Source organism: Ostrinia nubilalis, chromosome 19 (genome assembly GCF_963855985.1).
Source record: "Ostrinia nubilalis chromosome 19, ilOstNubi1.1, whole genome shotgun sequence".
NCBI lineage: Eukaryota > Metazoa > Arthropoda > Insecta > Lepidoptera > Crambidae > Ostrinia > Ostrinia nubilalis.
In genome coordinates this window covers 2380130-2402512 of record NC_087106.1, presented here as the reverse complement: position 1 = coordinate 2402512, position 22383 = coordinate 2380130, and the positions used below count along the sequence as shown (strand labels likewise).

Below are 22383 nucleotides of genomic sequence, written 5' to 3'. Positions count from 1 at the left end.
TCCGAGCGTCATTCATTATTGTAGTGTGCGTGTCCACTCCTGGATGATTTAGCGTGTACCGATAACACTCAAACATTAGCGGAGAAATGGTGGGGCGCGTCTTTGTGGATGAAACGATCTATCTGTACTTCACTTGTTTAGCTACATCTTTTCGCTTGCTAAAGCTTGGTTAACCTGTCCTCATTTACAAATCAACGAAAACACAACATACATGAGTTGAACAATGAGGCACCTGATACCTTCGACCTGCCCAGCCATAGCAAGCGGTGGTTAATTTGGAATAATTAATATTAACAGCGGAATCTGAGGCCGCTGGTGGAACATGCCCGAAATTGACGCGTGTTTGTACAACGGCCAGTGTGGTACAAGTCGGGGTTTTAGGCGTTTGTGTCACGCACGAGTGTTTAGGTCCACGGACTATGGTGCAAATGGTAACTAATACTGTTTTTTTCTCTTCGAATCAAACCCTACAAATAGAGAACGGTTTTGTTGCCTTATGGTCCGAATCGATCCATTACAATAGTTCATCAGATTTCCGTGTTGGAATCGTGCATTAATGGCCCCTTTAAATATTCCACTTGAGGTTTTTAAAGCGCGGTGCGATTCTCTCGTAGTGCAAACCGCTTAGATATGGCTTCCAAAGAATACCAGGGTCCTGGATTCTGCCATTCTACGATAGAGCTTGACGATATATTCGTAGTTTTTTAAAGCTTAGGTATTCACGCACGACAATCCTTCCAAAGATGTTATGTATAAGCTTTCCATGAAACGAGATCGAATACCTATAGGAACTTCCCGCTCTCCAAAATGATTATTTCTTTTACAATATTTCTTGTTTTCTTATCAACCCGCTACCTTTTCCACCTTGCGCCATCGCCGCATTTTTTCGCTAATGCAAACATTTTAACGCACACCCACGAGTCCCGAAGCTATCGTATGAGTGCACGTTCGGTGAGCGTGTCACAGGTTAAATTGGAAAGGTCCAGCTGTTTTTACAGGCTTCATGCCATCAGAGTGGAGCCTATTTAGAGTAAAGACCTGAAGAATAACTTGAATTTATTCTTACCCTCTACTAGAAACTAAACTTTCTTTCTAGTCTACTAAAGTGATGCCTGCTAAAGATGTATCATTTCTGAAGCACATCTGAAATCATAGCCTGAGTTACACCACCTAACTTTGACCGTAATTATAACGATAACCGGTGAATTTTGTATGGAGTTTGACAGATTTTTGAGGTTTGTCGAAGTTAAAATAAGATGGTGCAACCTAGCCTTACTGACATTTGAAGTAACAAAAACATCCTTACTGAACAGAACTTACTCAGACAATTTCTTTGCTTTACCCATAGTTTTTGTATGTACTCGTAGCTTAACCCGTGTAAATTACAGTCTGTCATCATCATCATCATGCTTATAGCCATAGGACATCCACTGCTGAACATAGGCCTCCCCCGATGATGTGAACAAAGGCCGGTTGATAGCAGCCTGCATTTATTACATTCCAGTCTGCAATGTGACCAAACACTATTTTTTACCAGAGGCCCAACCAAATATGAATTTTCATATCCTATCGTGACAAAACTTAAGTCTACTTTTAATTAAAACATTCATATCTTCGAATCTATTTTATACCAATTAATCATGCTTTTTAATAAGAATTAAGTTAAGACGGATTAGTATTCAAAAAAGTTTTAAGCCTGGCATAAGTTTTTAATATCCGCTCACGCACTTTTACGAATATTTAATAAAATAGTGGTTTAAAAATAACGCAGACTGTCTTTTGTCATTAATTAATAATTATTTTATTTTGTTATTACACTTGTTACAATTTTTTGTTACGCCTATGCGTTTGTACCTAAGTTAAGATCCCATTCTTTTTCTTTTTTCCATAGCAACCTAACGTACCACATTATTCCTGGAGCTGGAATACGGAACGCAAACGCGTCACAAATACCATAAATAGCTACCTATCATATTACTCCCAGTTCATTGCACGTAGGCTAATCCTTGTGAACTCTACTGTAACCGATTCCAGCTGAAACAAACGGAGCCCAGTATATGAGACAACATAATAGAGACCAACATAGTATAATAATAAAATACATTGTTTTAACTTTATTATTCACCTAACTCTGAAACAAAGCAGATCTCTCTCTCTCTCTGCAAATTAAAGAAAACACTCATTCGTTTGTTTACAGATGGACACGTCAACCACTAACTCCTTTTTTCCATTGGGGTATATTTATAAAAGCGAAAGGTCACTGACTGACTGACTCACTCACTCATCACGAAATCTCAGAAACTCAAACTCAAATTTTGCATGGGGTTCCTTTTAGAACGTAGGTGCTCACTAAGACGGGATTTTACAAAATTCAACCCCTAAGAGGTAAAACGTAGTCCACGCGCACGAAGTCGCGGGCAGCCGCTAGTAAATACATAGATATAGGTTTATTATAGGCACTTAATAAAACAGGATTATAAGAAGTAAAGTGATGTTTTTTATTATGTTTTTTTATTGCGAATGAATACTACATCTTAATATTACTACGAGTATAAACGTCAATGTTTATTCACATTCATCATACTAACATAACATAAAGCAGTCGCACGTCTGTCTGTTGCAGGTACGAGTCAAGCTCATCAAAGCATTACCCTTTTGGGATCCGAACCCGTGGCTTTAAACTAGACCGTCGTTAAAATACAACATAGTTAATTTCAACGGAAGACATAACGATTACCTGACATTACTGTAATCACCAAAGTTACAGGAAGTACAAAATAAATCCATTAGGCAGGCTGCTGAGTAAATTTATCATTTTCGCCACTTACAAAAACTATAACTCATAAGGGTTCCTTTCGGAGGCGGTTTATGGCACCCGTGACATATTTATACCGTGACGGCCTCTGACACCCGGCATATTGAGTATACGGGTCCGTTTTAAGCGTTTGAGTATAGATGGATGTTTGTTACTTATTCACGCAAAAAGTAGGTACTTCTAGGATTTTGATGTAACTTTAAAATGTTGTAGGTACCTACTTAGATTATTGATCAGAATATTAGCACACAGTCTAAATTATCGAAATCGACAACGAACTGATACTTTTTGAAGCAGAACAAGCCAGGTATTTGACCGCAATCGCACCTGATGTTAAGTGACATGCAGTCTAGGATGGCAATGTGCCCTGTAATTGTCTTAATCATATTCAGGTTATTACAGGTCTAAAACATAAGCTAAATACCACCACTTCAGGTCAACACATCACAGAAAAGATTAACTAACGAAAGAAACTTTGAACAATATCTTTCTAATTTACAAAATATGTTTAATAAACTTGTAAGCTAGACAGGATAACGCCCGTATTCACAAACATTACTATGAGGTCTCACAGTGCGCGTGGACGCACAGGGTCACACACGAACCAATCACAGAACTCTATTCAACGCTGTGCGTTCGATTTGCTGCTTCACTTAAGCAAGCATCGTTTGTGAATACGGATGTAAGTCCATTCACTTTACATCATCAAACGAATCCCAAAGATCGGTCGGTGTAATCTCGTACGCGAAACGCAAACGGTTAAAAAATACGTTACCCACGCGTTCCACGAACGGATTTATTAAATTTCTTCGTAATTTATACATTCCATTACGAAAACTCCTTTTGTGAGATATTAACGCATCAATTATATTATTACATAACTGCGTTTCAATTATTATTTTCCATTATTCGTTTCATGACTATTTATCAGCATTAATATTTTACGACCTTAAAATATTTATTTTTGACTGTTAAGCGTTAAATTTTTTAAAAATATTTCTTTTACCTGTGTATTACAAGGTTGTCACGTTCAGATTTTGAACAAAAATTATTTATTTGCGCGGTTTATTTCATATCAGAGGTAAGGCATAGGTTATATTGTATGAATATGTACCTATAATATTGTCACATTATTGCATCCACTAGGCAGTGAACTAAAATGGATTGAGTAAAGAACTGAGTTCAAAGACTAATCTGTAACAAAATCTAGACATTAATTGTTTTATCTATTTAATTTCCATTGTAGTTACACAATACCAAGGACCTTAGCAAGATTCAGTCAATTAATTTTCAAGTAACCCGAAGTAAAGGTAAAACTAAATATAGGCGAAAAAAGAAATTCTTTGTAAAACTTTTTTATACAGCGTCAGCCCTACTCAGCATTAAGCTGTCAAAGGATAACGGATGCTTACGCGCCGTTTTTGAAGTATTGTTTACGTTTCTCTGCGATTGCGCCGATAAAAAAGGTCACGCTTTAATCTTTAGTGTTGAAATATCAAGAAAGACAGCAATAGCAAGACTTTTTGGGCATTGTCAGTCAGTCAGCTTTATGAAATAAACATATGAAAGTAACTTTTACTTCAAACGTAATTAGGTGTTATTGTTGACTACATTCATAAAAGAACATCCGTTAGAAGAAAAGAATTAAGAAAGTTGTTTCTTCGGAAATATACAAGTAAAATCACATTATAGCTAATAATTTAAGCACACAAAAGTATGAATGAATTTAATTTAAAAAAGAAAGTGGCTGTCTTGAAGTCTTATATTTGCGAAAATATGAGTGTAAAATAAAACGATTTATCTCTCGTTTTATCCTACGAAAGCTTATTTTCCTAGGAAATTGATAAACATGCGGATCTTGTTATTTACCGGTGACAAATTCACCTCAATAAAATGATTTAACTTCTAACGAATTCAATCATTTTAAAAATAAAGCGTAAGTAATTGTCACTTCTACGTAAGTATTTCAGAATACGCGGAACGGATTGGTATTTTAGAATACGTGGAACTGGATTGCGAAAAACCAACAATACATTGCAAAACTGTCAAAAATTTGCATGAAAGCGTTCTGAGAAAATGGAAGTACATCAGGTGCGATTGTGGTCAAATACCTGCCTTGTTAAGCATAAAAAAAAGTATTGTTACACAATACACATGTAATTTTTTTAGCACGTTGTTATTAATATTGTTCTCTTATGTAGAAAACTAGTGGCCGCCCGCGACTTCGTACGCGTGGATCCCGTTTTACCCCCTTAGGGGTTGAGTTTCGTAAAATCCTTTCTTAGCGGATGCTTACGTCATAACATCTACCTGCATGCCAAATTTCAGCCCGATCCGTCCAGTGGTTTGGGCTGTGCGTTGATAGATCACTATGTCAGTCAGTGACCTTTGAGTTATATTTAGACTAGCTGACCCGGTGAACTTCGTACCATAAGAAATAAAGTAGGATTCTAATGGTGTAAGAATTTTTAAATCGGTCCAGTAGTTTTGGAGCTATTCAATACAAATAAACAAACAAATCTTTCCTCTTTATAATATTAGTGTAGATTGGTATAGTTTTCTAGACGGATTGTGGGGGTATCATTTGTCAAAAAGTTGGGATAGATGATACTAAAGGTGTAATTAATATTATTAATCAGAGCTTATCCTATGATATCATAAGATTGAACGATTTTCTTTGTTCGCTGGAATTATCTTATGAAATAGGATATTAGGATCAATGACGATGGACAAATTACTTGTAATAATATTGTTTTGGGAATAGATCTGGTAAATTATTTTTGTAACAATCTTTTGTAAATTCTAAGGGTCACCTAGGAGATGGGTTTATTTTGTTTTTTACATTTAAACCACTGAACCGATTTTCATACAATTTTGTATATTTTGGGTCCAGGAGAGGACATGAGATAGTTTTTATCCTGGTTTTTGAAACAGGGACACGCGTTTTTCTGTGATAGACAAAATTTCACACGGGCATAGATGAGGGTTGAGAGCAAAATTTTATAGTTTAAGAAATAAATAAAGACATAAGTAGGTAGATATTTAGAAGATTTACACACAAGATTAACTTCAAACACAATTTACGCACAATGGGCAAGACAGAAAACGTCCGCATTACTTTCATCGATGTACGAGTATATTCGAACAATGCGCTTGTTTCTGTACCAAATATATGCTTTTCCTTGGGGGAGAGAAGCGAAGACGCGAGCACCCATAAATAGCGACCTGCCCGGATGATTTATGAAAAGTCTGATTTTGCGATTCAACTGCGACATAGTCATTAACCATTTTAACGTGACACCTCTCACCAAACATGATGTACTGAAAGTTGTCTCAAAATAAATTGGTTGTAATATGTTGTATGCGTGTTATTCCTTCACATATAAATCCTTGGTAGTTATTTGGAATGAATGGGGGTAGTCTTATATTGTTTGTTGGCAATTCATCAGGGTGAGATAAAGCGGTCAAACCGAACTGATAGGGATTGGTAGGCAAGGCATGAGAGAAGAGCGGATTTAAAGGAAGAGGTTTTAATTCCAGTAACGTTTCAAATTAAATTCAATTTTTGGTGCATTCATCAGCCATAGGACGTCCAATACTAGACAAATGGGAAGCATTTGTAAGATTTCCACTATGACTGGTCCTGCGCTGCCCGCATCCAGGTGCTTCTTCCCGCGACCTTCACGAGATCGTCGGTTCACCGAATGGAAGGGCTTTCCCATACTTTTTTTAAAGTTAATCAACTATAGTAGAATCCGTTTAGTACGACTTCGCTTATAAACGACCGACCGCTTTTAGCGACGATTTTGAAGACGATGTTTGGTTGATTTGTTGAGAAATAACGTAAAAAATTAGTTCTTTAGTAGTAGGATAGTATAACGTAATATCATCGGTTCCTTGAGTGTCTTTATAATCGGATTCTACTGTATAGTGGTTTGTCTCTTCTTCAATTCCGAACTACTACTATATTTTACTCATACCTATGTATGTAATTAAGTGTATTCTTAAAATGCAAAACCCTGACAAGTCATCAAGAATATCCATCAAAATCAAGATAAGTACCAATTATCCCATTTATTCATCCCCAAACCTTCATCCCGTAACTATTTATACCATACCCCATAGCCAGAAGCCGCGAGCATCCATCACCGGATCCTTACACTAATTGCGAGAATGATTTACTTCCACGATCTAAAATTAGGAGCTTTAATTATTTTTAAAACACTCAGGAAACAGTCATTTCGCTGTCTCTACGGTATATTCTGATTGTTAATTTTGGAAGCTAAAATATTTTTGGAACGAAGAATTTTGGTGTTTTTAAAATGAGGATGTCAATGTCAATACTGTTGTTTACTCGTAGTTTAGTACATCCGCTATTCAAGCAGGTCAAGGAATTTTAAGACACCTTCAGAGATTTGCTTTTTTTCATCATCCTCATGTCACGACAAGTCAAGTCCCACGCTGCGTTTTCCGGTACATCCACACACGGTCCACCCACAAGGTGAAATCATAAAGGTAGCAGGGAAGCGCTGGACGCAGGCCGCTACCAATCGATCAACATGGAAAGCGTTAGGGGAGGCCTATGTTCAGCAGTGGACGTCCTATGGCTGAATGATGATGATGATCATCAAGTCGTCGGAAAATGGAGGATTTTACCTATATGACGGTCTAGTTAAGGTGTGAGATTCCCATATTATAGCAGTCCATTTGTGGCCTTTTACGACATCGTAAAGTAGGAGTGGTCTTATTCTACTCTACATCTTTAGGAAAATATAATATTTAAATTGTATATGTCAACGTGAAATTGTGAACTCTGTCAGTTTATAATATAACGCGTCAGATTGTAAACTAGCAGTGGGTTAGGTTAGGTTAGATTGTAATTTAACTACGTCAGATTATAATCTGACGGAATTCACAATTTTACGGTGACATATACATATAACTCAAAGGTGACTGACTGTCTGACTGACTGACTGATATAGTGATCTATCAACGCACAGCCCAAACCACTGGATGGATCAGGCTGAAATCCTGATCCGCCCAGTGGTTTATGTTATGACGTAGGCATCCGCTAAAAAAGGATTTTACGAAACTCCACCCCTAAGGGGGTAAAACGGGAACCACGCGTACGAAGTCGCGGGCGGCCGCTAGTTTATCAATAAGCATGGTGGTCGAATAAAAATACTACTCGCATTTTTACAAAAATGTGTAACAAGCTGAAATCACTTGTGGACTTAATGAAGAATAAAAGAGCTCAAATATTTGCAACCTTATTAATTAGCCAGTAAGTCATGTATAGGATTAATTATTAATTATTTGTGGTTATAGCGATTCTAGGTATTCGGATTCGGTGATTCCACGAAGTAATTAGCGACAATTTTCAAAGTACCCTCACTTATAAAACCATATTCGTTTCTAATAATTAATTACAATCAGCTTAATTTCGGTCGTATTCAAAACAATGCTATTCACACCGTAAATCAAATGGTTTCATATGAATTTACGGCCCAGTTATATTAGCTTTAGTTTAATTTTAAAATGTAAATTAGATTTCCCTTTGTATAAATACTGCGAATCACGCTACATTATGAATTTATGGTAATTTCTCATTACAAGAACATAAGAATAGTAGGGCTTATGCCCGTTTTCACCATCAATCCCTAAATTTTAAGTGACCTCTATGTAATCAAAGTTCATGTTAAGTGTTACCATAGAGGTCACTTAAAAATTAGGGATTGATGTTGAAAACGGACATTAGTATACTATTTTGAACATAACACATAATAACTTATTACGATTACGATAACAGGTGCTTTTTCTATGGAGTCTGACAGATTTTTGACGTTTGTCAAAGTTAAAGTATGATGGTGCAACCTAGCCTAAGTTTTGAACCGAATTAATATCAACATGTAACAAATAATTAATCGGTGCGTACTATGTACTTGATACACAGTCTGTACACAAAAGAACAAAACTTCTATACGTTAGATATTCAGGGCGATGTCACATCAAGATATACACAATGACATCTTATTTAGTTGCAATAAGTGCTATTTTCTAACAAAAATGTATAACTTGACGTGGTGTCGACTGTGATAAGAATTAATTTGATATTTACCTTATTAACATTAGATATCTCTTTCAGGACTGGTTCGCATCTGAAATGAAAGAGAAAAACATGGTTAAAACTATTCTTCAAATTATAAAAGAGAAAGAGACTGTTTTGCGAGTTTGAGTGTATGTAGCGGGTAACCTAATCAGTTGCTTAAATCAGAGCCTTTAAAGCGAGAGTGAATAAGCACTTACATGTCATGTGATCAGATACCGGCTTTGTTCAAAAATTTGGTTTATGGCCCATGGTCCTACTGGTACTGGGACCACGGGTAATAAACGAAAAAAATATAAAAAATGATTCCTAGAAAAAGCTTTTCATCATACTAAGGCTGAGTTGCACCACCTGATTTTAACCATAACTATAACCGGTGTATTTTGAATTTTAGACTTTTGTTAAAGCTAAATTATGATGGTGCAACTCAGCCTACAATTGCTCTTCGAATAAACGCAGACCTCAGCTGAACCGGGTCAGGATGCCAGTACAGTAAAGTTCTCCGCTAACATTATGCTCCAGGTCATAAAAGAAGAATCATGGGGCACCCTGAACAAACACAATAAACATTGGCCTACTTATGGTACCGTGGGAAGCGTCCACAGGGAATGGCTTTCCATCATTGCCTGCCGCATTAATGCTGAGGCACGCGCCGATTGAAAGCTGTCCCTTTCGATGGTAGTGATGGGAATTGTACGTGTCACTGGTATGCGTACTGATTACGAGCCTCTGAGGATTTGGGTTTTAAAAAAATGAAATACGAGGATTTTAGGTTAAGCCGTCTAGTTCGGATGGTGGATAGAGACTGGTGTCGAGGAGTGAGGGATCGCAGGCTATGGGTGTAGTGTAGAGTGATGAGTCGGTAAATTTTGAATGGCGAGTAAGCCATATAGGGTGCGAGGTACAGTACGATCCGCCTATAGACCGTTTACTCGCATATTGTGTCGTTCGGCTATTGTGGTAGTATTCACTTAATTATGAGGAGGTTGAAAACCTACTAGTACGAATTATTTAAACAAATTTCACCACTAAAACCTGACTGTAAAACTCACCATCACGATCCCTGTATGCAGTACATACATTTATACTGATCCCAAGGAACCCACTCCGTAGGGCATACAGGACAGACTCGTGACAAGACACATAGTATTTGAACATGTTCATATTATTCATGCTTTAACGAATACATATACTACACATTCACACCTTCACACTCACATTTACACATTCACACTTACACACTCACACTCACACTCCTACACACAACCACACATAACGAGCATTATCCTATTCTTTTCTTTTTTTAATATACTATCATTAAGCGTAAATCTTTCTATGTCAATGAAAGAGAGTCAGTAATCAACCATAACTTATTACAATATACTGCTGTAATTTTCTTACATACCAAAGTAAATGCTTACTTAGTGAACTAATACTCCTAGAATTAATTAGAGATATCCTAATGGGAAGTAGCGAGTTATTCCCAATACAAGTGTCTCTGACTACTTACCGGGAAGACTCGGTAATAACTCTGTACAAGTATATTTGGAAATAAATGAATTTTTATTTATTTATTTTATTTATTTGTGGTGAGCCTGCTCGAAACACAAGCATAGTTAGCTTAGTTAGTTCGCAGTTAACGGTACTTAATTGTATTTGATATTAATTGATAACGTAGGTACCTACCTAACACCGTAGGTTCAATCAATGATTGACAAGTCAATTTACTGATTAAACATTTTAATAAAAAAGTCATTGGTGAAGATAAAAATATCTGAGTCGTGACAGAGAATATAATGTAAAGAAATCACTTAAATCGAAAATTCATTAACAATAAACAACAGTGACTTATGGAGTTTATGTAGATATTTCATTTGCATAAAAAATCTGCTGAGTACCAACTACAAGTGTTACATATGAGAAACAGCATAAAATAGCTAAAGAGATCCTTTTTACTAACGACTGGAACGGAAACGGTATGCATATGCTTTTCAGGCTATTAGGGAGAGCACTGCCTTTTTCTAGACAACAGTTTTCAGAGAAGCTTTTACTTTCAGCAATTTTATGTTCTCTAAGATTTATACTTCACGTTGGTTCGCATTTCACAAAGACCTGGTAAATTTTACATTTTAGTATGTAATATTATTGTTATCCATGTTATACTGCATCATCATCATCATCATCATTTCAGCCATAGGACGTCCACTGCTGAACATAGGCCTCCCCCAATGCTTTCCATGTTGATCGATTGGTAGCGGCCTGCGTCCAGCGCTTCCCTGCTACCTTTACGATGTCGTCGGTCCACCTTGTAGGTGGACGTCCCACGCTGCGTTTTCCGGTACGCGGTCTCCATTCCAGAACCTTGCTGCCCCATCGGCCGTCAGTTCTGCGTACTATGTTATACCTACACCAATCAAAGTTTTTTTGGAATTAATATAATGTGTAGGCAATTTATGTCAATTTCAAATTGTGTACCAAAAAGATACCTATTATCTTTAATGGTTTATCGTAAAAGCTCACATTAATAAAAAGTTGTACAAGCGCTTGTATGCTGATAAGGCAAATATTTATTTTATGCCGATGATACAAAGATACGCTCTATTATTTTTGTAACCCTTCGAATTCAACGCATGATACTCGTATATCAAGCACTTTAACGTTATAATAATACATTTTAGAATTAAAATTGCTAAATGTGTACGAGATGTCGAACATGACACAATTTTAACCGACTTCAACAAAAAGATAAGGCTACACTGATTGCGCTGAGATTTCTGATTCGTAATTCTTTTTTGTAATCATATAGTGTTGCTTGTAAAATAATAAATATTTACTTTCTTTCTTACCTTCTGCCTCAGATGGAACATGAACCCGCGGTTAAAATATCACATGATCTCTCAGATGGAACAGTTAACTATTAAAAAATATCACATGACATCGTCACATCACTACACGCTGAGCGACACCTCGGCCCAATGGCGCGTATGGAGATTTAGATGTTTGTCCCGAGGTCAAGACATTAAGAGCCGTGCATTTATGTGCCTACTAGTATAAAGGAACGTTTGTGAGATGCAGGAATGAATGGTATTCGCTACTCTTTCATATAAGAGCTGTATGGAATATGCGTTTTTTAATCCTTTGGCCTAATATAATATTCAAATTCCTATTTTACATAACCCATACCAAGTATTAGATCCAATAAGAAATTCACATCTAACCATTGAAAGGGTTTTGACGAAATTTGGTATTGTAGAGAAAGTTTGAGTCCCCGGAAAGGACGAAGGATAGTTTTTATCCCGGTTTTTTAAACACGAAGGCGCGCGATAAAGATTTTCTGTGACAGACAAAATTTACGCGGGCAAAAGCTAGTACCTACGTACCTACTGTATAAAAAGTATTGTACTGGTGCATTGTATTGGTATTTGAATTTCATACTGCAAGTCGTACACTAGAATCGGGATGGGCAGTTACGGCGCTAGAATTGCCCCCTTGTTAACCCCTCTTGCCAGCCTCAGTACTGAACATCAAGTGTGGCATCTAATATAGCTGTAAAAAGGTTCATTTTGCAACAAAAAAGTAAAGTCTGCTGTGCTGTTGATAGTACATTCCAGAAAGTACGTCTTGCAAGAAAACAACACTGGTTTATAATAAAACTGGAAAGTCTGCGAGCCTTATTGGTGTGGGTAGACAGTTTTTTTTATAAATAATTTATACGTACTTTATGGCTTAATGCACGTGGAGATGGCTATTTTTAAACTGAATTAATAGTCGACATGATATTGAAGGGAGAAACGAATATCATTACTAGCTACTACGTCAAAAGAAGTATTGAGTTATATCGACTCCACTGGGAAACAAAACTTGCAACTTACGATCAGGCCATATTTTGTACTGGCACTATCTAGTTTTTGATTAATTAAATCTATTTCAGTAATCTAGCCACCAATCCTGAAATTAGGACTATTATTTCGCATGACGACCCAAATCAGAGTTCAGAGAAATACCAACTCAAAATTACTAAATTAATTAACAGATTATTGGAATATCCATATTTGTACATCAGCGCACCATTTGTCCACGATCCAACACTGGTCATATTTGCTCTTTATCTACGATCCATACATACACAGCTCGTAGAGCTGATGGCCGCTGGAGCAGAAAAGTTTTTGAGTAGCGACTATGAGCTGGAAGACATGGTGTGGACAGGCCTCCCACTAGATGGACCGACGATCTAGTGAAGGTCGCAGGAAGCACCTGGATGCAGGTAGGACCGGTGGATGTGGAAATCCTTGGAGGAGGCCTTGGTCCAGCAGTGGACGTCAGGCTGAAACGAACGAACGTATAATCCAATACGCCTTTATTGCCCCATTTATTTGAGTGCGGAACTCTAAAATGTTTACTGCATTCCATATTGCATCTTACTTTTTCAATATCGAGGTTCTCTCGAAACTTTGCGTCTATACCGAGTTTTACTGCGCATAAAGCTTGCTACAAATTGATATTTTTTGTCCGGAACTTGGACCGTCTTATCGTTAACCCTTCGGCTTTGGGGACATTTTCTTCTGTCTATGATAGGGTTGGCACTTAGCAGTTGACGGCTAAATTCCGGCAAACATTTTTGACAGCAATGGCAACATTTTTATAATCTTAAATATTTTTTTCAGACCCAAAAATATAACTTTATATGCCTTAACATTTAACTGTTTGTTTCTCAATGCTGTCTAAATTCGCGGATTTATTATGCTTTACAAAATATTTACCCCCTAACTAATAAAAATACAGTTGTTGAACACTGTTTTAAAATGACATTACCATACTAAACGTCACTTTTAAACACTGTTCAACGAGCGTGTAAGTTTTATTAGTAAGGGGGTTAGTAAATAAATATACAAATATAGATTTGCCATTTCGTAACCCTTTTCTCAAACAATGTTAGAACGCCTAGCCTCTCGCACGTAACGTACGAATAATACCTATTAGATGTGAATTTAACTTCAGTCTTTAATTAGTCGCCTGCCAATCTGGACATAGGCGACTCGACAATCTTTATCACAAATCGTGTTTTAAAACATATAAAATTCTCAAAACACACCACGTAACGACCATCGCTTGCTCTTGCCTCCTTATGCCCAACCTTTTCAGCTCTTCCCATCACCAACCATTTGTATAGGTAATTTACTTATCTGCAAAGGTGACAGCCCTATTTAAGGGTCTAAGAGACCTTGCGATCTATTTGGGTGATGTGATTGATGTCGCCTTAACACTTTGGGCCATCGAACGTGCAAAAACTACATCAAGTTTGCGGGACTTAACATGATTTGATGGCGAATGTATGGTGTAAGTACGAGTAGGTATGGTTTATACAGGGTGTTAGGTAAATGAATATATGAGCCGACACTAGCCCATGTTAACATATGCATATAAATTGTATGGTGAAGTCAGAAATTTGATATCATCATTAAATTTTTTAAATGTTCATACAAAATAAAATCAGATTTGTATGAAAATTAAAATAAGGCTCATATACCCATTTACCTAACACCCTGCAGAGCGAACACAGTTATTTTTATGTTCTTGCTGCGCTTTTCTTTTCATAATAATCTTGGAAAGTGTTTGAATTCTTTCTGTTTTATTTTAAGTCGCTCGTAGTGCATTAAAAGAGAAAACTAACTTTTCATTTCAAATACTGTATTCGTTATTTTGTAAATACCTACTAGTTATAAAATAATAAAAAATCGTTTATTTTCCAGAGAAAACGGGTAGAATAATATGGTCAGATACAAAATGTGTTCCTTATTTAGCTACCCATTTATAGGTCCAGTGCTTAACTCAGGGCCAGTGGTACAGGATTTTTGAGACATCAAACGTCAGCGAGACTTCAGATATGCTTCAGTGGGTCTAGACAAAGTGCAAATTATAATCGCAAACCAGTCGAAAAGTAGTCGAAAAGCCCCTTTTTTGTATGGAGTTTTGACGGATTCGATTTTCGATTCGATCAAAAAGTGCGTTTTGTCTAGGGGGGCAGATTTATATGCTCTGTCACATCGTAATATGTCAATGTCACCCCTCCCGTGCCGCTCCTATACCTCAGTCACTGACTGAGTTAAGCGCTTTTCCTAGCATGATGTCTAACATTAATTTGACATATACATGTCAAATCGCGTGGAAATGCCACAGGCGCCTTTTGCATTATTTTAATGCTAGCTGTCTGTCAGAAACGTTAGTAAGCTTTGCATCATTAACAACAATCGAACAAACATCGATAACAATGTCCAACACTAAATCATTTCCTTGCACAACACGCAATGTTCGATCCCAGATATTAATTATTGATAAGGCGTCTCAACCCTAAAATAACACCCCTGATTAATAAGGCCAGATTGGGATGATCCTTTACATCCGATCCCGTGCCATAACACGGCATAATAAACAGTTGTCATTATTGTGAATCATAGAGGAAAGATGTACAGAAGGACTAATTCAAACATTATCCGAAGAGCCGGGCCAAACGGTGGATTCAGTCGATAACGAACGGGCCACTTATATTTCCTATTTCAGTTACTCTCAGGACAAGCGCAATATAAACTCAATTATTAAGATCAAAACTTGCATTAGACAATTAATACCTACATTGGCATATTTTTTTAGAAATGTTTTTCCCTGGTCATTTTACACGTCGCCATCTAGACCATGACTAGGCTTATAGCAAAGCAATTTACAAGGTTTTGCAGATAGAAAAAACCCTGACCAATAAATTAAAACAATACAAACAAATGTTCATTTTCCACTGTTTGCGGATCAATCCCGTAACATATGGCGTTGTAACCAACTTCCTGACCACTGCGCTAAATCGGCCATGTTGCTCAATTAATAAAATTTCAAGCATAAACGTTTATATTAAAATGTCAATGAACTCATTTTGTGTGAGTGATGAACTGATGATTCGAGGGCGGGGCATTGTTTAATAATGCATTCAAAATTGAGCTCTGTTTGCATCCAAAACTGGGACTAATATTTTTTTAAAGACAGTTCTAGATACAATTAATTGGTAGAGTCAAGTTTTAAATGTCTGACTTCTGCGCAAAGCCACCACGATTGGTAAACGGGACTATTCCTACCTCTCGTTCCCACCTCTGGAACTCCTGTGTAGCCAGGATCTACAGCTTGACCGCCAATAAAAATCCAACCAGTGAAGGCCAAGTTTGTCCCGCGTTTGCCACAATCTGCAGTACACTTCCTTCCTTAAAATAGGCATAAAAGGCAACTATGTAAGGTGCACTGAATGGACCTTCTGTCTTTATGTGTGTTGTAACTAAACCTCGGGAATATTGGTAACCATAACGGTGTTTTATCCGTAAGGCGTCATTATCACGGCAAGTTTCAACCTAATTACCTATAGCGTTAATAGCGTAGATTTTATGATACGTGAGTTTTAGTTTAATGATGCTGGTAGATGTTAGTACACGTTATTTATAGGATAGTTAAGTATTTGCAGCGTGGGTGAAAGATGGAGCGGGAATTTATATAGGTTTTGAGTCTTCTTCTTCCATAGTGTGGGTGTAGACTGTAGGTACTCGTAGAGACTGCAATCATATTTCCCGGTTAGTACGAATGATACGATAGACTAGATAGATTTATGTATTTAATTTTTGATTTTATTTGACTGATTTGTTATCGTTTTACTTGACAATTGTACACAATATTGACATTTTTAATTGATATTATTTGCACGATTGTACCTATAACTTGTTGGCGCGTTGGATTTTCTGTAAGCCTTCAAGCAGCCTTCTAGAATAAATAAATAAATAAATAAATAGATAGTCCATATCGGTTTAGACGATATACTCGTACATTTATCGATAAAATCTTACATCTCTTGACATAATTACAGTTTGTTCGTTTCAGCTAAATGACGTACACTGCTGGACAAAGGCCTCTAGCTTAATGACACCACTGTCCACTGGTAGACAAGGGCCCCCCTAGGATTTCCATAAGGACCGGACCTGCGCTGCCCGCATCCACGTACTTCCAGCGGCCTTCGTCCGATCGTCTGTCCACCTTGATATTACAGAAGATTGATAAATAATTACTATAAGTACAGGTTATCAATGATGTCCAAGGTACGTCCAAGCCAAGACCAACTCAAATATTTGTTACATTGTCTTCAAGATCTTGGTCACCTATTTGTGTGACAAACTACATCTTGGTAACCAATAGTGTGACAATACCTTTCGATTGTTCTATAACATGTCATGTCAGCCTTTTTAAGACCAATTTTTGAAGCTCCATCGGAAATATCTCCGTTACTTTAATGTTCTTTCGCTAACTAAGGCAAGTCCCCCAAGACTGAACCGAGTTCGCAACAAAAGTTATGATTACACCCGCCGCTGGTTTATTACTGATACGTGTTACCATGAACCTTTATCGTTGTTACTAAGTATAGTATAAAGTATTATGATAAGCCTCCACGTTGGAATCGTAACTCCCAAATTCCATGAATGGGTTTGTATCTAAAAGTTGTGTAGCATTGTTACTGATATAAAGGCTGTTAAAAGGAAAATAGACAGTACCTACTTACTTGGCAAAGCGTGTGGGTCTTCCAATGACTTGGCCCACTTTTAACTTGGTCCACGGGCCAAGTCGCTGGTTTGAATTTTTAAATAGTTTTAGTGACTGGGTCCACCCACCTCTAAGATTCTAGAGTAGATTTTTGTTGATTTGTTGTTTTTATTGATAAAACATTGAAGGTGGGCCTAGTCACAAGAAAAAAAATATTTAAAAATTCAAACCAGCGACTTGGCCCGTGGACCAAGCTAAAAGTGGGCCAAGTTACTGGAAGACTCAAGCGTGTCATTGGTAAAATATGTTATTTGCAATTTTATAGTGCTTGTTAATGTCAATAGTCACTGAGTTTCTTGCGCTGCTTCTTCTCAGCACTGGCCCATTTATTATCCCGAAGCAGTGGTAGGGTTAATTCTGGGGTGTAAAAATACTTTTTAAAAGCCTACTTGCAAAAATAAAATGAGTTTAATGAGTTTTAAAGGGCCTACTTTCTATTTCTAAATAAAACGAATGTTAGCTACTAACATGTATTTTTAATAGTGTCCGACCGAAATTTCGGTTTCGGTTTCGGTTTCGGCCAGTTTCGGCCAAAAAATCAAGTTTCGGTCCGAGTTTCGGTTTCGGCCAAAAACGGCCGAACCTTTCGGCCGCGCCGAAACTTACAATTAGGGTAGTTACATTATTTTCAAACAGAACCTCTGTAACTGTGCTGAAATTTCATTGTGATAAATCTTTGAAAGTAGAAACCTGTAGATAATTATAGGTCGGCGAGATATTAATTTTAGAAAAAAATGAGCTTACTTATAGGTCTACCAGAATCTCATGGCAAATAAAAATATTGGAAAAGTGTGTTTTTCATATGGCAATTGTCTATGGTTTAATTGTCACCTGTTAATGAAAATTATGAAATCTGTCAGCCGCTGCAAAAAATTTGTAATCTCTTCTTGACTATTTCTTATTTTTGTGAAAAAGTCGAAAAAGCTCAAGCAAGTCATATTGTTTTCAATGTGAATTGTAAAATAAGGCATAATTCAAAGTCAATCTTTGATTCTAAAGCGCGTCGTCGAGTTGACAGTAAGTTGGACTGAAATTTTTTGATACATTTAGTTTATTACCCAACTGCGTTAGAAGGAAAGAAGATTTACTTCGGCTACAAGCATACTGTGAGTCCAACCATCTGTTCCTTAACAGTGATAAATGCTGCACAATATCATATACTCGCAAAAAAAAATATATCTCTTACAACTACCATATAAATCAGAAGACTCTAAAAAGAGTTACCACGATCAGAGACTTGGGCATAATTATGGATTCGACCTTATCGTTCATCCCACATATTGATCACATACTAGCTTCAGCTTTCAGAAATCTAGGTTTCATACTACGAATAAGTAAACCCTTCAAAAGCCCCGAAACTCTCAAAATTCTATATTTCTCTTTTGTCAGATCTTTCCTTGATTTTTGTAGCACTGTGTGGAGCCCCTGTTATGAAGCACACATTAGTAGAATAGAAAGAGTCCAAAAAATTTTTTAAAATTTTTATGAAGTCTTTAAATTATCGCCGAAACATTCTAAATCAGTCGTACACAGATTCATTAAAAAATAACAAATTGCTATCTCTTTGCAACAGGCGAAAAATGTTTGATATTGTATTACTTTACAAAATTTTAAATAATTTAGTCGACTCCCCGATGCTACTGAGTAAGTTGTCATTTGTGTCCCGAGTTCGTCTGCCAGTGCGCTCCTCACGTAGTAAACCACTTTTCGTTACCCCGCGATATCGTAAAAATTATACTCGTAACTCATTCGTGTATCGTTCCACTAACGTTTACAATAAAAACTTCACAGAAATTGATTTGTTTAATGTAACATTATCAAAGCTCAAATCCGTCCTTTTTAATAGTTTGGCTAGTGAATAGCTTTCCAATCTGTTACTATCTTTGTGTTCCTCATTTATTTTTCTGTTTTATTTTATTTTGTTTCCGACTGACAGCATGTCGGACCTATATCTACATATATTTTAGTTGCAAAAAGTAACTATTACAACTACATAAGATTCCATAGTGGTTGGCTCGATATGCTGTTGTTTGTGCACTAGGTTTTGGCTTGTTGTTAAAATTTTAGTCCTAAGAGTGGCTCATTTGTAACCAATATTGTAATAGCTATAAATAGGCACTAATTTGGTCTTTAATCATATTCATCTTTACTATAGTACTATTGATTGTACATGACTGTATGTTGCCTTAAATAAATAAAAAAAAAAAAAAAAGGAGGGTTATGTTTTTTTTATATTATTCTTAATAGCTGCTTTATCGGGGTTTTCAGGTATATCTCACAAATTGGTGCAGAGGAATGGTCAAAATGTTATGACCATGTAAAGAAAAATGAAAAAGATTTCATCAAGCAAGATTGAATAATGGAGAAGTTTCCAATTTTTTTCTTTAAATAAACTTGAAATAAATATAAGTAAAACTAATAATAATTGTGAAATAATCATGAAAATATCTCTACAAATGAATAAGTTACAGGGCCCTAAAGTTGCGCATAACTATTCACGCCATTTTGATCGGTGTATTCACGACAGTCATTCGGAGTACAAACAGTAAATCACCCCTAATCCGGTGCTGTTGACAGATCCTTTTTTTTTTTTAAATCTAGCAGTTTTTAATTTTTCAGCTAGGGTCACTCAAGATTCTTTCTTAGTAAAATTTTGTAACCTTTTTAAATATCCCAGACCTGGCCATATACAAAAAGAACGGCACCGCCTGTTTCAGTTCCACGCGAAAATATGTAGGTAATTTAAATAATTAATTTCCCAGACATTTCTTGATCGATTTAAAAAAAAAACTTCACCGTCTTTTTAGTTTTAGCATATATTTTAATCCCATTCAGAGAAATATAGTGTTTTTAACATCAGGAAACTTCTCCATTGAAATGCTGGAAGAGCAATTTATTTACAATACCTCTTTATCTTGATCATCTATTGAAGAACAAGAAATGCAATTGGAGTTCTTAGAATCGTTTTCTAGTTTTGAATGAAGTGATAAGTTAAAAGTATGATTCATAATAAAATTAGTTACTTAAAGTAATATACGATTTATTTATTGTTCAAGACATTTTCCTATGTTAAAAACCCTATGTATAACAACATTCTTCATACACATTCCTACCTAAAATGTATACTCGTACTTCATGTTCATTAATATTAAAGTCATAAAAGTAAAAAATTAAACAGTATCAAGATCGTTTATTCCAATTTCCCCAGTATTGCTCTCAACAAAGTTTATTTTCCCTATTTGCCATGAGATTCTGGTACACCTATAACATTTTCTCGACTTTTTAAGGACTTTTTTTATTCTATAAAAGGTTCGGTTTCGGTTTCGGTTTCGGCCGAAATTACAATGAAACCGAACCTTCGGTTTCGGTTTCGGTTTCGGCAAAATAACATGTTTCGGTCGGTCACTAATTTTTATGTTTCAGGATCGTGCAACTTGAAATTTCAGGCACGTCTTTTCGTAACGTAGGTACACTGGACAGTCACAAAATAGCAACTATTATAAAAACGTAAGATGCCAAATAAGTAAAGCTTGATGAGGTGTCATCCAGGAGGAGGCAGGAGAACAAAAGTGACCGACATAGCCTGCAGAATTGCTGAAATCAAGCGACAGTGGGCGGGGCACATAGCTCGTAGAGCTGATGGCCGCTGGGGCAGAAAAGTTTTCAAGTGGCCACCACGGGCCATAAGACGTAGAGTGGGCAGGTCCCCCACAAGGTGGACCGACGATCCGGTGTAGGTCGCGGCAGATGCGGGCGGCGTAGGTCAAGTCGTTGTAGAAATCCTTGGAGGAGGCCTTTGTCCAGCAGTGGACTTCATTTGGCTGAAACGAACGAACGAGTCATCCGTATATAATTTAAAAAATTGGCCCACCCGTTTGTTTTCTTTAGCACCTCAAAATAAATGAACACATTACCCTCCTTTGCACACAGTCGGGTAAAAATCCGTTGTTATTGACTCTTTGATATGTTCTTAAGCATGACTAATGGGACCAAGTTGTGATAGGTCGAGGAGGCGCTGTTTTATGTCCTCTACGTGACGTGAGTATTTATGTATACGAACTAATAAGGTGCTAAAGTTGGCGATATTTGGGTTAACGTGCCTGTTATCTAAGATTGTATTAAGCTTTTTAGTAACACCCGGCGTGACTCGACGTGAGATCAGAGTGACATAACCAAATAATTATTGACCTGTGAGTTTTGCTGTGTACTTTTATCCTATAATAACTTATATAAATGCGAAAGTTTGGATGTCTAGATGTCTGGATGGATGTTTGTTACTCTTTCACGCAAAAACTACTTAACGGACTATGATGAAACTTTACAGCATTATTCTTTATAACACTAATTTATGACGATCTGTGACAAACTAAAGTTCACGCAGGTGAAGCCGCGGGCAAAAGCTAGTCAATAAATAAATAAATGAAAGATACAAGTTTGTGAGGATGGATATTGATGAAATCTCTTGGTTTTGTTCTTGGTCTAATTTATAACGATCTGTGACAAACTAAATTGGACGAAAACGGAGCCGCGGGCAAAAGAAGTAATATTTAAGTTTCTTGTTCTTCACTATTACAAAATCTATGGTGGAATCGCAGCAGCTTTATCAGCAAAGTGTTTTTGATATCTGTCAAAATCGATCCAAACTCATCCCAAGTATTTGCATTTGATATTAACGATTTAACAATCTCGAATCTTGAGCTTGACATTATTATTCAAAGAAAATCCTCTGTAATCCAAACTAAATCTAATCCAAAAGGCTTAAAGTAATCTACGACTAACAGATTGAGTTCAAATTGCTGTCTGTCTACGCTTTAGTCTAGTTTTAGTCTAAAGTAGAAGTGCT

The 22383-nt window shown here is 36.6% G+C and overlaps 1 protein-coding gene and 1 long non-coding RNA gene across 6 annotated transcripts in view; both read right to left on the bottom strand.

Annotated features, from left to right (window-relative positions):
* LOC135081056 (uncharacterized) overlaps positions 1-22383 on the bottom strand; it is a 239828-nt gene that overhangs the window by 79101 nt on the left and 138344 nt on the right. For 4 of the 5 annotated variants that reach the window (XM_063975770.1, XM_063975769.1, XM_063975768.1 and 1 more), the window contains one exon: positions 8934-8973. The exons of the other annotated variant lie outside the window; for it this stretch is intronic. In XM_063975770.1, coding sequence (XP_063831840.1) covers positions 8934-8944 — 11 coding nt within the window. In that variant the 5' untranslated portion in view covers positions 8945-8973. The remainder of the gene's footprint in view (positions 1-8933; positions 8974-22383) is intronic. 5 annotated transcript variants of the gene reach the window in all.
* Positions 1-22383, bottom strand: part of LOC135081064 (uncharacterized) — a 211926-nt gene that overhangs the window by 149439 nt on the left and 40104 nt on the right. The window lies entirely within an intron of this gene.